This window comes from Tupaia chinensis, unplaced genomic scaffold (assembly GCF_000334495.1).
Source record: "Tupaia chinensis unplaced genomic scaffold, TupChi_1.0 Scaffold000063_1, whole genome shotgun sequence".
NCBI classification, from domain to species: domain Eukaryota; kingdom Metazoa; phylum Chordata; class Mammalia; order Scandentia; family Tupaiidae; genus Tupaia; species Tupaia belangeri.
The window spans coordinates 285071-296979 of NW_006159521.1; the positions used below are offsets into that span (position 1 = coordinate 285071).

Genomic DNA, 11909 nt, shown 5'->3' on the forward strand with positions numbered 1-11909 from the left:
GCCGGGGGCCGGGGGCGGCTCTCCGAGGGCAGGCTGGTTTCCTGTCCCCGTGCCCTCTTGCACCGCTTCCGTGGTCACCGGTCGCTGAGCGTGTCCCAGAGTCCCGCGCCACCCCTGCGCCCCACGCCCCAGCTCTCCAGCGCCCCAGCGTCGCCCCCGCGGCCGTCCACCGCCGGCGCCATGCCCCCGCTGCGGAGCCACAAGCCCACGGTGGCAGTAAGTACCAGCCCGCGACGCCCTGGCTGCAGCTGTGCAGCCAGGACCTCATAATCTCGATCCCCGGCCCGGCCTCAGCCATCTTCCCTCCCGCGCTCCTCCGTCCTACCTTACCTGCTGTCACCTGGCCTGGCCTTTCTGCAGCCCTTTGCCTGGAACAGGCTGTACTCTGTGGCCCCCTCGTTCCCTTCATTTCCCGCCATGCCTCTGCGCCTGCGTTCCGGCAAGTGTCGCAATGATTGCAATTATCCAGTACCCTCTACCCAACAGTCTTTTGGGCAGTGACTGGATTGTAGACGTTTGTGTGTTCAGAGCTGCAGAGGCAGACTTGACCCACAGGGGGTGCTCAATGCATTTCTGTTTCATTAATGAAGGCCAGATCTAGGGCTTCCCTCTAGACTAGGTGAGCTGGAGTTGAGGAATGAATATTCACTATGCTCACTTCCAGCCAGACACTGGGTGGGGAGAGGGAAGGTCAAAACTACAGGACAAGGAGAGCCAACCACGGGATGTGGGACAAGGTCCAGCACTGTGTGGTGGGATCAGGTGTTCAGAGAGTGCTGTGAGCTGGGAGGGCTTCAGAGTGGAGGAAGTGAACCAGGAAGATCATGAATTTACAGTGAAGCCAAACAAGGTTAGGACCCAGGCCCCTCACTTTGTTCCTTCCAAGACTTTATATTCAATTTTATATTCATAATTGTGTGTCCTTTTTCTTTAAGAGGTCTCTTCTAAATTGTCTACGTCTCAGCCTCCACAAACCTAGGTCTGGGGCAGATGGGGTGGGTCAGAACGGGGAGCAGCAGGTGGCCAGTGGGCACAGCTTTCTGACGGCCAGAAGACGCTGCAGAATACGGCCAAGGTGCAATGAAATCCCAGAGACAGAGACTTGAGGTCTGCCTTTCCCCACTGCTGGAGTATGACCATGGGGAAGTCATGGAGGTGCTCTGGACCAGCCCCCTCCCTGCAGAGTGGGCCAGCAACCCTGCACACCTCGGGTAGAGCAGAGTGGTGGAGGCACTGTGGACCCTGGACAGGCCACACCCACATCAAGCACCAGCTCCCAGGCAGGACCCCTCTTCCTCAGTCGAGATTAATTTATCTCTGGCAGCAATCCGGGGGTGAGGGGAGAGGTTCCTTATTCTGTAGGTGAGGAAACTGAGGCAGGGAGCGGCTGTGAATCTTTCAAGGGCTCGAGAGTAGACTAAGATCCTAAAATGTGGGCCTTTTCACCCTCTGGTAAAGAGCAGGCCCTGGGTGAGGCCATGGCAGGGACACCTGAGCAGAAGGGGTGGGTGGGGAGTCACCTGCTCACACACACACTCAACCTGGAGCCAGGGCAGCACCAGCTTTCCTTGGGTGGAGCGGACTGGCAGAAGCACCTCATGGGAGGTGGTTTAGGAGCGATGGCTGGCCAGCAGCTGAAATGCCTTCAAGCCATCCTCCTTAGTCGAGGGTCTGCTGAGAGGCTGGTGCACCCAGGCCTCACTTGGCTCCATACACTGCCAAAACCCAGCTCTACCAAAGTCCAGAAGGGGGTCTGGCTGGGAAGATCCATCCTTGTTCCCTTCTCGCTAAGGTATGGGGTGGAGAACCCTCTGGATAGGGCTTAGGTCCCAAACGTATGTTGTTGAGCATGTCATTAATTTCTCCAACCTTGATTTTCATCTGTAAAATAGGATAACAGATGACTTTCTATTTCTTCTGCAGGGTGTTCCAGCGGTAAATGAAACATTAGCATGCAGGCTGACAATTTCTGTATGTCAGGCTCTTTGCTAATCCCGTTCCTACACTGTCTTATCTAAGCCTCATAACAACCCTGTGAAGTAGGCCCCCTCATATGTGAGTAAACTGAGTCAACAGTCGAGAGCTGGGATCTGCAAGACTTAGCTCTCCACAGCCTTACCCCAACACTCTGTGATAGAGGGTGTCACAAAAGGCAGCTTTCCAAATATCCTGCTAAGCCGGAATCACCCCCTGTGGTAACAGACACTTTCAGCCCCTCTGTATTTCAGTCCCTCAGCCCGTACACCTGCCTGCCACCTCCTGGGGGGGCACCCCAGCCTCGCAACCGGCACAAATCACACCCTGATTCTGCGGCTGACCTGCTGTCTGCCCTGAGCCAGGAGGAGCAGGACCTCATCGGGCCAGTGGTTGCCCTGGGATACCCCCTGCACAGGGCCATCACGGCTCTGCAGAAGACGGGGAGACAGAGTCTGAGCCAGGTGAGTGGGGACCCCAGGGTTGAGGGGCCATGAAACTGGAGCCAGTGAATGGCTATGTGGTTTTCATCTTTAACTTGGAGAAATTAAAGGAAACCTCTTTTTTTTTTTTTGGAGGGTTTTTTTCGCTATAGGGCATGGTGTGTTCCCTTCTCGCTAAGGTATGGGGTGGAGAACCCTCTGGATAGGGCTTAGGTCCCAAACGTATGTTGTTGAGCATGTCATTAATTTCTCCAACCTTGATTTTCATCTGTAAAATAGGATAACAGATGACTTTCTATTTCTTCTGCAGGGTGTTCCAGCGGTAAATGAAACATTAGCATGCAGGCTGACAATTTCTGTATGTCAGGCTCTTTGCTAATCCCGTTCCTACACTGTCTTATCTAAGCCTCATAACAACCCTGTGAAGTAGGCCCCCTCATATGTGAGTAAACTGAGTCAACAGTCGAGAGCTGGGATCTGCAAGACTTAGCTCTCCACAGCCTTACCCCAACACTCTGTGATAGAGGGTGTCACAAAAGGCAGCTTTCCAAATATCCTGCTAAGCCGGAATCACCCCCTGTGGTAACAGACACTTTCAGCCCCTCTGTATTTCAGTCCCTCAGCCCGTACACCTGCCTGCCACCTCCTGGGGGGGCACCCCAGCCTCGCAACCGGCACAAATCACACCCTGATTCTGCGGCTGACCTGCTGTCTGCCCTGAGCCAGGAGGAGCAGGACCTCATCGGGCCAGTGGTTGCCCTGGGATACCCCCTGCACAGGGCCATCACGGCTCTGCAGAAGACGGGGAGACAGAGTCTGAGCCAGGTGAGTGGGGACCCCAGGGTTGAGGGGCCATGAAACTGGAGCCAGTGAATGGCTATGTGGTTTTCATCTTTAACTTGGAGAAATTAAAGGAAACCTCTTTTTTGTTTTTTGGAGAGGATTTTTTCGCTATAGGGCATGTGTGCTCGCCAGACAGAGACATAGAGACAGAAAACAAGAAATCACTGCCCAGGGGAAATGGTCACGCCGCAATCCCCTCTCCTCCCTTCTCCTCTCGGGATCTTGGGCACACACGCACACGCGCCGGTGTGAGTTTTAAGTCACCGGGTCCGGGATGCAAACCACGGTTGACTACATGGGAGTCCAGTGACATAGCCGTTACGCTAACTGCTGGTTCCCAAGGAAACCTCTTTATAGGCAGAACCTCAGCCTGACATTAATCTTTGGGGTTTGTGAGCAAGTTTCTAGACCCTCCATGGGAGTAGATCAGGAATCTCTATGTCCACTTGGGGAGCCTTGATATTCTACTCCTATCCATGTCCCTGCCACAAATGCAGGGATCGAAGCTTTGAGCACTCAAGACTCTGCAGAACTGTCCAGTAGACCATTCTGCAACGAGAGCAACATTGTATGTCTCTGTTCTTCAAAAGGATATCCACCAGCCATGTGTGGTGAAGTATGGCTAATTTCCCCGAGATGCTGAATTTTAGATGTTACTTAGTTGTAATTAATTCAAATTTGAATTCAAATGGCCAGATGTAAAGTGTTTATTGGGAACGTCCTGGGTGTTTAGATACAGCTAGGAGCTATGGGAAAAAACAGAGGCCATAAAACCAGTGTGGTAAATTGAGTTCCCAGAGAGCAGGCCCTGACGGAGTTTACATGCAGAATGTTTATGAACGGGGCCCTTGAGATTATTTCTTGTGCAAGGGAGGAGTAGAGGTGGGGGCCAGGGGAGAAGCCGAGCTGTAATGTGGACCAGCAGCAGCAGCAGCAGCCCACCCCACAGCTCTGGTGCATCTGTATACGGCAGAGGTGTCCTAAGTGGACCTTTATGCCCCTGCCTTAGTCAGACATCACTGTGGGAAGGAGTCACCTGAGAGAAGTGGGTCTCTGCAGCCAAGGCGGTCCCTGCAAGGGCAGACAGCTGACGAGTGTCTCCCTGCTCTCTCAGCTTCTGGGCAAGGAGAGCCTCAACAACGGGGTGTCAAGGCGCATCACAGATCTACCACACCCAGATGCTCTTCCCAAAGCACTCACTCTTATTGGAAGAATGGGCAGCTGTTCTAGTCTTCCGTGTTGCTAATGCCCAGATACCTGATCTATAAAAATAGAAGGTTGGGCTGGCCCTGTAGCCTAGTGGTTAAGAGCCATATCCCACATGACCAGCTAGCTGCATTCGAATCCCAGCCCAAGTGGCTTAAGAAACACATCAGGTGCCTATGCATGCATGCCCCAAATCCTGATGGGGTGGAGAAATGGAGGAGAAGGGATTGCAGCGTGACCACTCCCCATGGGGGATGCTGTCTCTCTCTCTCTGTCTCTCTCTGGTGAGCACTCATCCCCTTTAATTTAGTAAATAAATTTAATTAACAAAAGAAGGGGCTGGCCGGTGATAGGGTGGTTAGGGCAGCTAACCACATGGCCAGCTGCATGGTTCAAGTCTTGAAACAGCAGCCTGAAAACCATGCCAGGCATGCATGCCCAAAATCTCGAGAGGAAAGTAGAGAAGAAGGGATTGTGGTGTGGCTATCACCCTTGGGGTTGCTTTCTCACTCTCAACCCTTTCTCTCTCTGGTAAGCACATGCACCTTATAGCAAAATTAAGGAAGGAAGAAACAGAAAGAGGGAAAAAGGAAGAGAGGAAGAAAGGGAGGGAGGGAGGGGGGAGGGGAGGGAAAGTATGAGTTTATTTAGTTCATCTGGTGAGGGCCTTCTTGCTGTGGGGACTCCCTGCAGATTGTGAGGGTGACGGGGCATCACACAGGAAAAGCCTGAGCACAGCAGAGCACGTGTCTGTCCGTTTGCCTCTGCCTTCTTCTTTCTCCTTATAAACTTACCAGGAACCGATCACGGGGGCTCCACCTTAATCACCTCCCAAAGCCTCACCGTCTTAATCTCATAGTCAGAAGGCTGTTTTTGTTTTTGTTTTGTTTTGCCAAAGGGTATGTGTGCTCACCAGAGAGAGACAGAGAGAGAAAGAGAGGGAGAAAGCACGCCTCCCCCCACGGAGAATGATTACCCCTCATCCTCTCTCCTCCATTTCTCCCTCCTTTTGCCACCTTGGGCACACACGCATACGCACAGTGTGTTTTAAGTGGCCAGGGCTGGGGTTCAAACTGCACGGTCAGTCACGTGGGATCGGCTGTCTGAAACACAGGCCATGAAGCCAGCCCCGCTTTATTGGACCTTTCTTTGCACTAGTCCTCAATCTGAGCGTATTTAGGTAGGTCAGCTCGGTTCTGCACCATTGTCATTGCTGCCCCCAACCACTTTCAGATGAGGAAGCTGAGACCAGGCACCTTCGTGTAGCCAGTCCATGGCAGCACCAGAGTTGAGGCCGGGCTGGTCTGACTCTGAATCTTTGTTGCATTTGTTCTGTGAAAGTCTCCTGGGACAGCACTCCAGGCTGCTCCAGGCTTTCAGAGCAGATCTAAAGTTCTTCTTACCTTCAGCTGCACTGAAAAGCCAGGCCTTGGGCAAGACGCTGGCTGTGAGGGGCCAGCCCCACACAGGCTCTGACAGGAACCGATCACGGGGCCAGTCCCTCGGGCCCATGAAGAGGCTGAGGTCTCAGGTCATTGTGGTGGGGTTAGTGAGAGCCAGCGTGGAGCTGGCCTCCCAGTGGGTGGGCTGGAAGGATCCTTCTGCGTCAGGAACACCGCGTCTCCAGATATACAGACTGACCACCTGCGTGGGCCCTGGATCGCTGGGTGGCCTTCTTCCTCGGAGACTGTGGGCTCCCAGCCCTCTGGCCCCAGTTCTCCCAGGGCAGCTCTGATCTTAGCTGTTACTGTTGTAGCCGCCTTGTGTTCAAACAGTCCAGGGGTGACAATGGTTTGAAAACGATTAGTCTGTGTGTCCCACGCTTTCCACCCAGCTCTGAAAGTCTGTGGAAACCCAACCTGCTCTTTCCTGCTAGACCCATGATTCCATGGCCTGGAGCCTTCATTTGGCACCCACTCCCTTAATTCCTGTGGTGATTCTCCTGGCACTGATGTCCTATCTCTGGTTTCTGTCCCCACTAGGCAGTAAGGTCTTTTTTTTTTTTTTTTTGGAGCGGTTTTTGCTATAGGATCCATGTGCTTGCCAGCAAGGCAGAGAAAGACAGAAAGACAGAGAGGGACAAATCACCCCCCAGGGGGAATGGCCACGCCACAATCCCTTCTCCTCCATTCTCCTCTTGGGATCTTGGGCACGCACGCACACGTGCCCGGTGTGAGTCTAAGCCACTGGGTCCAGGACTTGAACTGCAGTCAACTACATGGGAGTCCAGCGACATAGCCATTACCCCAATTGCTGGTCCTGACAGTGAGGTCCTTAAAGGTAGTTCTTAATTCACTTTTTAAAGACAGCTTACGCTTATTGAGGCTCCTCTGCCTGCCATCTGGGTGCTGGGCAGGGGGAGCGGGGTACAGCGGAGAACAAGACTATAGTCCCCTTCCTCACAGAGCAAAATGTTAATGAATGATGAGAGAGGAGCCAGCAGGTGGCATGGTGGTTAAGGCACTGGACTCCCACATAGCCAACTGGGGTTCAAGTCTTAGGCCTGGCAGCTTGCTTTCTCTTTGTCTCTCTCTTGCTGTCTCTCCCTGATGAGTACATGTGCCCTGTAGCAAATTAAAAAATAATAATGATAAATAAAATTAAATAAATAATTATTTATTTAAAAAGGTAGTGGGTGAGAAGACAGGTAGCGTGAAGCAATCACGGGTTATATACGCCGTAACAGGGGAAGCACCAGTGAGGACTGAGGGGCCAGAGATTTCCCAGGGAAGGGGAGCGAGGCTGACCTTGCTGAGGGGCTCTGTGCAGAGGTCTGCAGGGGTGAGGGAGGAGTTGGGGCTGGAGCTGGGCCCTGGTCAGGAGGCAGCACTTGATCTGGGGTACAAGTAGCCTCTGGGGTACAAGCCTCTGCATAAGGAGAGAGTGACTCGAACAGGTTTGCAGTCCCGTGGGACCCTCCTGCCCCCTCCCCTTTCCAGCATGGGTGCCGGAGGGTTGCCTTGTCATGGAGCCCTGAAGGACAGAGCTGTCAGGACTTGGGGGTGCACAGGCGTGGATGGGTGAGGAGCACTTCACGGCCCTGGTGCTCACCCCGGAAGGTGAGATTGGGCAGCTGGTGTGTGAGTAGGATTCCTGGATGTCGGGCTGAGACGCCGGTACCTGAAGCTGCCCGCTCCCCACGGATCACGGAAGCATGCCAGCCCACCCTGACGGCCCTTTCCTGGCCTCCAGCCCCCAGTGTGGCCATTGCACCCACCCTCCAGCTGTCCCAGGTCCTCAGAGGAGGCCTTGATAGTTGGCTCACAGGGTCTCTGGGCCACACTGCACATGGTAGTTTGCCCAGGCAGCCTGGCTCTGGGCTCAGGCCTTCGCGAGGTCTGTGGAGTGCCTACCCACCCCACTCCTCTGAACTCCCTCCGGTCTGTCCCCTTCCGGCCAGTTTCTCAGCTACCTCAGCGCCTGTGACCGGCTGCTGCGGCAGGGCTTCGAGGAGGGCCTGGTGGAGGAAGCCATGGAGATGTTCCAGTTCTCTGAGAGCCAGGTCAGCGGGGCATCTGCCTGGGTCCAGGGGCGGCAGGGTGGGGATGTACCCAGAGGCTGGTGTGCAGGGACACTCGGTCCCCAGACCTGCTGCTCACCCCTGGGGAGGAGACGCCCAGAGGAAGTGAGGAGGACAGTGAGGTCCTGAGGGACAACAGGAAGAGGCGGGAGGGGAATGGGAGGCAGAGCGAAGCAGGGCTGTCGGTTATTTCTCTGGATCAACACCGCAAATGTTACCGCTGCCGCTCTTTGTCAAACGCCTGGTACTCGCCACGGCTGCAGAGACGCTTGATCTCTCTACCTGGGGAGTTGGCCGCCTCCCCATAATCATGCCTTCGACGTTCTTAGTGAAATATGATTGGCCCACGGAGGCCAGCAGCCCTTGACAGAGGATGAGGAGAATCCAAGGAGGCGAGAGGGAGGGAGGTGGGGAAGGTTCAAGTACCTGGGTCAGAGGAGCAAGGCACCGTGTGAAGCCCCACAGAGCCCCCTGGCCACACATGCCTGGGCACCCATGAGCAGCCTTCCTCTGCCTGCCCCAGCACCCCAGGACAGGGAGGGTGGGATGAAGGCAGTGGGCAGCCTGGGGCCATCTTGCCCTGGCAGAGGAAGGAGACTGGAGCCCACAGCACCCAGAGGTACTGCCCAGGAGCAGGTGCACCTGGCCTCAGGGCACCAAGCTTTCTGGGACCAGGTGCAGTGGACATGGAGAAGGGGGCCGAAGCCCAGGGAGAAGGGCTGAAGTCCAGCCTAGCAGGGCTCCCACCGCCCTCCCTGCCTCCTCCTCTTCAGGCAGGGGAGTTCTTGCGCCTCTGGGAGCAGTTCAGCGACATGGGCTTCCAGCAGGACCGGATCAAGGAGGTGCTGCTGGTCCACGGCAACCGGCGGGAGCAAGCCCTGGAGGAGCTGGTGGCCTGTGCCCAGTGACTGCCCCTCACCGGGTCGGGCAGTTCACACGAGCCATGGCGCTGAAACCCGGGAGGACGACAGGGCAGCGCGTGCTTGTTGTAAACCAAACGATGCCCCGGGTGGCAGTAAATAGCAGAAGAATCAGCAGAAAGGGTTGAAAGTGGTTGCCTTTGGGGACGGGCTGGGGGTGCCTGGCAAGGAGCCATATTTTCATACAAGCCTTGTAAAATCACCTGGTTTAAGTCTCTAGACGGTGTATATTGGGAACTCTGATTTTAAGAAAATTAAACCAGCAAATGAGGGCAGTTCTTTCGAGTCCTGCAGGTTCTTGGTCTCAGTGCAGAAAGAACATCAAACTGCCAGTCAGAGGACCTCATTTCTGATTTAGTTAATGTGCTGTCTAGCTCAAGGCGTCATTAGGCCTCAGTTTCCTCAGAAAAAGTAGAGATTTCACCAGCTCGAAAGTTTTCAGACCTGCCTGCTCTCTAGGACGATCCCTGGAGAGTTTTTGAAGACTCCTAGGTCCCACCTCTGGGTAGTCTGATTCAGAAACTCTGGCCTGGCAGCCCCCAGGCATCCGTCTGGTCCTCTGCGTTCTCTGGGAATTCTTCACATTTTATTAAACCCATGGCTGGTGTGTGTGACCTTCAGCCCTGGCCTTCCGGATCCCCTTCTCTTTAACAATCTGGTTCCAGGTCACTTTTTCCTCATTCGGGGTGAGGAGGCTGGGAGCAGAGCCTTCACATGTGTACACTAGGCCTGTGGGCATATGTACCCAAACTCTGACAGGGTGGAGGCGGTGTGCAGCATGACCATGCCACATTGTGGGGTGCTTTCTCGCCCTCCCTTTTTCTGTCTCTATGTCTCTGGCAAAAGCGCATATGCTCTCTGGCAATAAAAAATATACATATAGGGACCAGCAGGTAGCATAGTGGTTAAGGCACTAGACTCCTACATGGTCGGCCAGAGTTTGAGTACCGGACCCAGCAGTATGAAACACACCAGGTGAATGTGTGTGTGTGCCCAAAAATCTCGAGAGGAGAATGGAGGAGAAAGGATTGTGGTGTGGTCATCCCCCGGGGTGATTTCTCATTTTCTGTCTCTCTGTCTCTCTCTGTCTCTCCATCAAGTTCCTGCACCCTGTAACAAAAAATATTTTAAAAAAATTTTTAAAATATATGTATTTCACAAAGTAAAATCCAGGTTATACCAGGCCAAGCCGTTAGAGGCACCCAGGGATCAGGGAACCAGTTTGCTGGAGCAGCCCACGACTCAGGCAAGTGGCAGGTAGAGGCCAAGATGCTGCCGCCCATGCCCTTCCCAGCTGGCCCTGCATAAGGCCTGCAGCAATTCTCCAGGATCAGAACCTAAAAGACAAAAAACAATGTGCATATTTTTCAGGGTTTCGACCCGGGTACCTTGTTTGAACATGTAACAGGGACTTCTGTGGGCATTCACAAATCCAGGACTAGAACTCAGATCTCCTGAGACCTGTCCAGCCTGGTGCTTTCCACCAGGGCTCAGTGCCTGCCAACTTGAAATCACGTTGCAAATATTCTTTGGCCTGAAAACTCGCTCTGAATAACTTGCAGGCAGCACAAAACTACTGGGAAAATGCACAAGATGGCATAGTGTTGGTCATGTGTCTGTTGCCAAAAATAAAACCACGCTTGGAAAAGGCAGTCAGATTACAGTTCAGTGTCTAAGATGTAACGCTCTGTCCAAAGCTACCTGTGTTCTGATGAAGGTAATCTGGCCTCGGGCCACCACTTCACTGAGTTCCCCTGATGAGACTTGACCAGTTGGGAGGCCCCTCACCCATGTTACCACACCTGCCCCAAACCTTTTTAACCCTAGATTACTATTGCTTGGTTAAAAATAAGACATCAAGGGGCTGGCAGGTGGCATGGTGGTTAGGGTGCTGGACTCCCGCGTGGCTGACCACAGTTTGAGTCCTGGACCAGGCAGGCACCTGCTTTCTCGTTTTTCCCTCTCTCTTTCTGTCTGTCTCTCTGGTAAGCACATGTGTCCTACAACAATTTAAATACATAAATGAATTAAATAAATACTTTTAAAAAATGAGACATCAGTGGGCAAACTGTTAGTTTGAAATTTTTGTTACAAGGTAGGATAGTGTGTTAGAGGCATGGACTCTGAAATCAGAATTAGGCTAGAACTAGAGCCTTATCACTAACCAGCTGTGTGGCTTTGTGAATGCCACGTAACCTCTCTGTGCCTCAGTTTCTTACCCATACAACATGGACACTGAAACCTTCCCGCTGTGAGACTGAGCAGGGTAGCACACATGGACTCTTGACATGGTGTCTAGTAGTTACTCACCTCTTCATGCTATCTGCACCCTTCCTAGCTCCATAGTCTCTGCGACTTTTACTCTGATCACCTTCCTTATCACTGTTATAGTAAAGGTCCAGCATTTCTAAAAAGGAACTATTTATTTTACTTTCTATTTTATGTTATTGATTATGCAATTTGACCAGAGACAAGGAGTGAGAGTGAGAGTAAGACAGCAAGTTGCCAGGTCCAGGACTTGAACTGTGGTCAGTCATGTGGGAGTCCAGCACCTCAATCACCATGCCACCTGCCAACCCCACTTCCGGCATTTATAATCAACTCAGAAAAACTGGAGAACCTCTCCCCCTGTGACTCAGCCTCCCTGGTCAGCAAGGTTTCAGAGGGCGGCTGGGGACCAGCAGACAGCGTAGTGGTTACCTTTCTTGACTCCCACATGGCCAACTGCGGTTCGAGTTCTGAACTCGGTGGTTTGAAAATCACCCCGGGCACATGTGTTTGCATGCCCAAGATCCTGGAAGGAGAAGGGAGGAGAAGGGATTGTGGCATGGCCACAATCACCCCACTGGGGGTTATTTCTCACTTTTTCTCTCACTGTCTCTTGCTCTGACAAGCACATGTCCCCTAAGCTAAAAAAAAACTTAAAAAAAAAAAAGATGGTGACTGGAGTAGGGGATTCTGGGAGTGCGGCCTGGGAGGAGGATGATCTCTCTGGCTAACACT

At 53.2% G+C, this 11909-nt stretch overlaps 1 protein-coding gene across 1 annotated transcript in view; it reads left to right on the plus strand.

Moving 5' to 3' along the window:
* The window catches only part of UBAP1L (ubiquitin associated protein 1 like), a 25991-nt gene extending 16816 nt beyond the window's left edge, over positions 1-9175 (plus strand). The window contains exons 5-8 of the mRNA XM_006141720.3: positions 90-216; positions 2229-2438; positions 7867-7968; positions 8760-9175. Coding sequence (XP_006141782.1) covers positions 90-216; positions 2229-2438; positions 7867-7968; positions 8760-8894 — 574 coding nt within the window. The 3' untranslated portion in view covers positions 8895-9175. The remainder of the gene's footprint in view (positions 1-89; positions 217-2228; positions 2439-7866; positions 7969-8759) is intronic.
* Positions 9176-11909: the final 2734 nt, after the last annotated feature.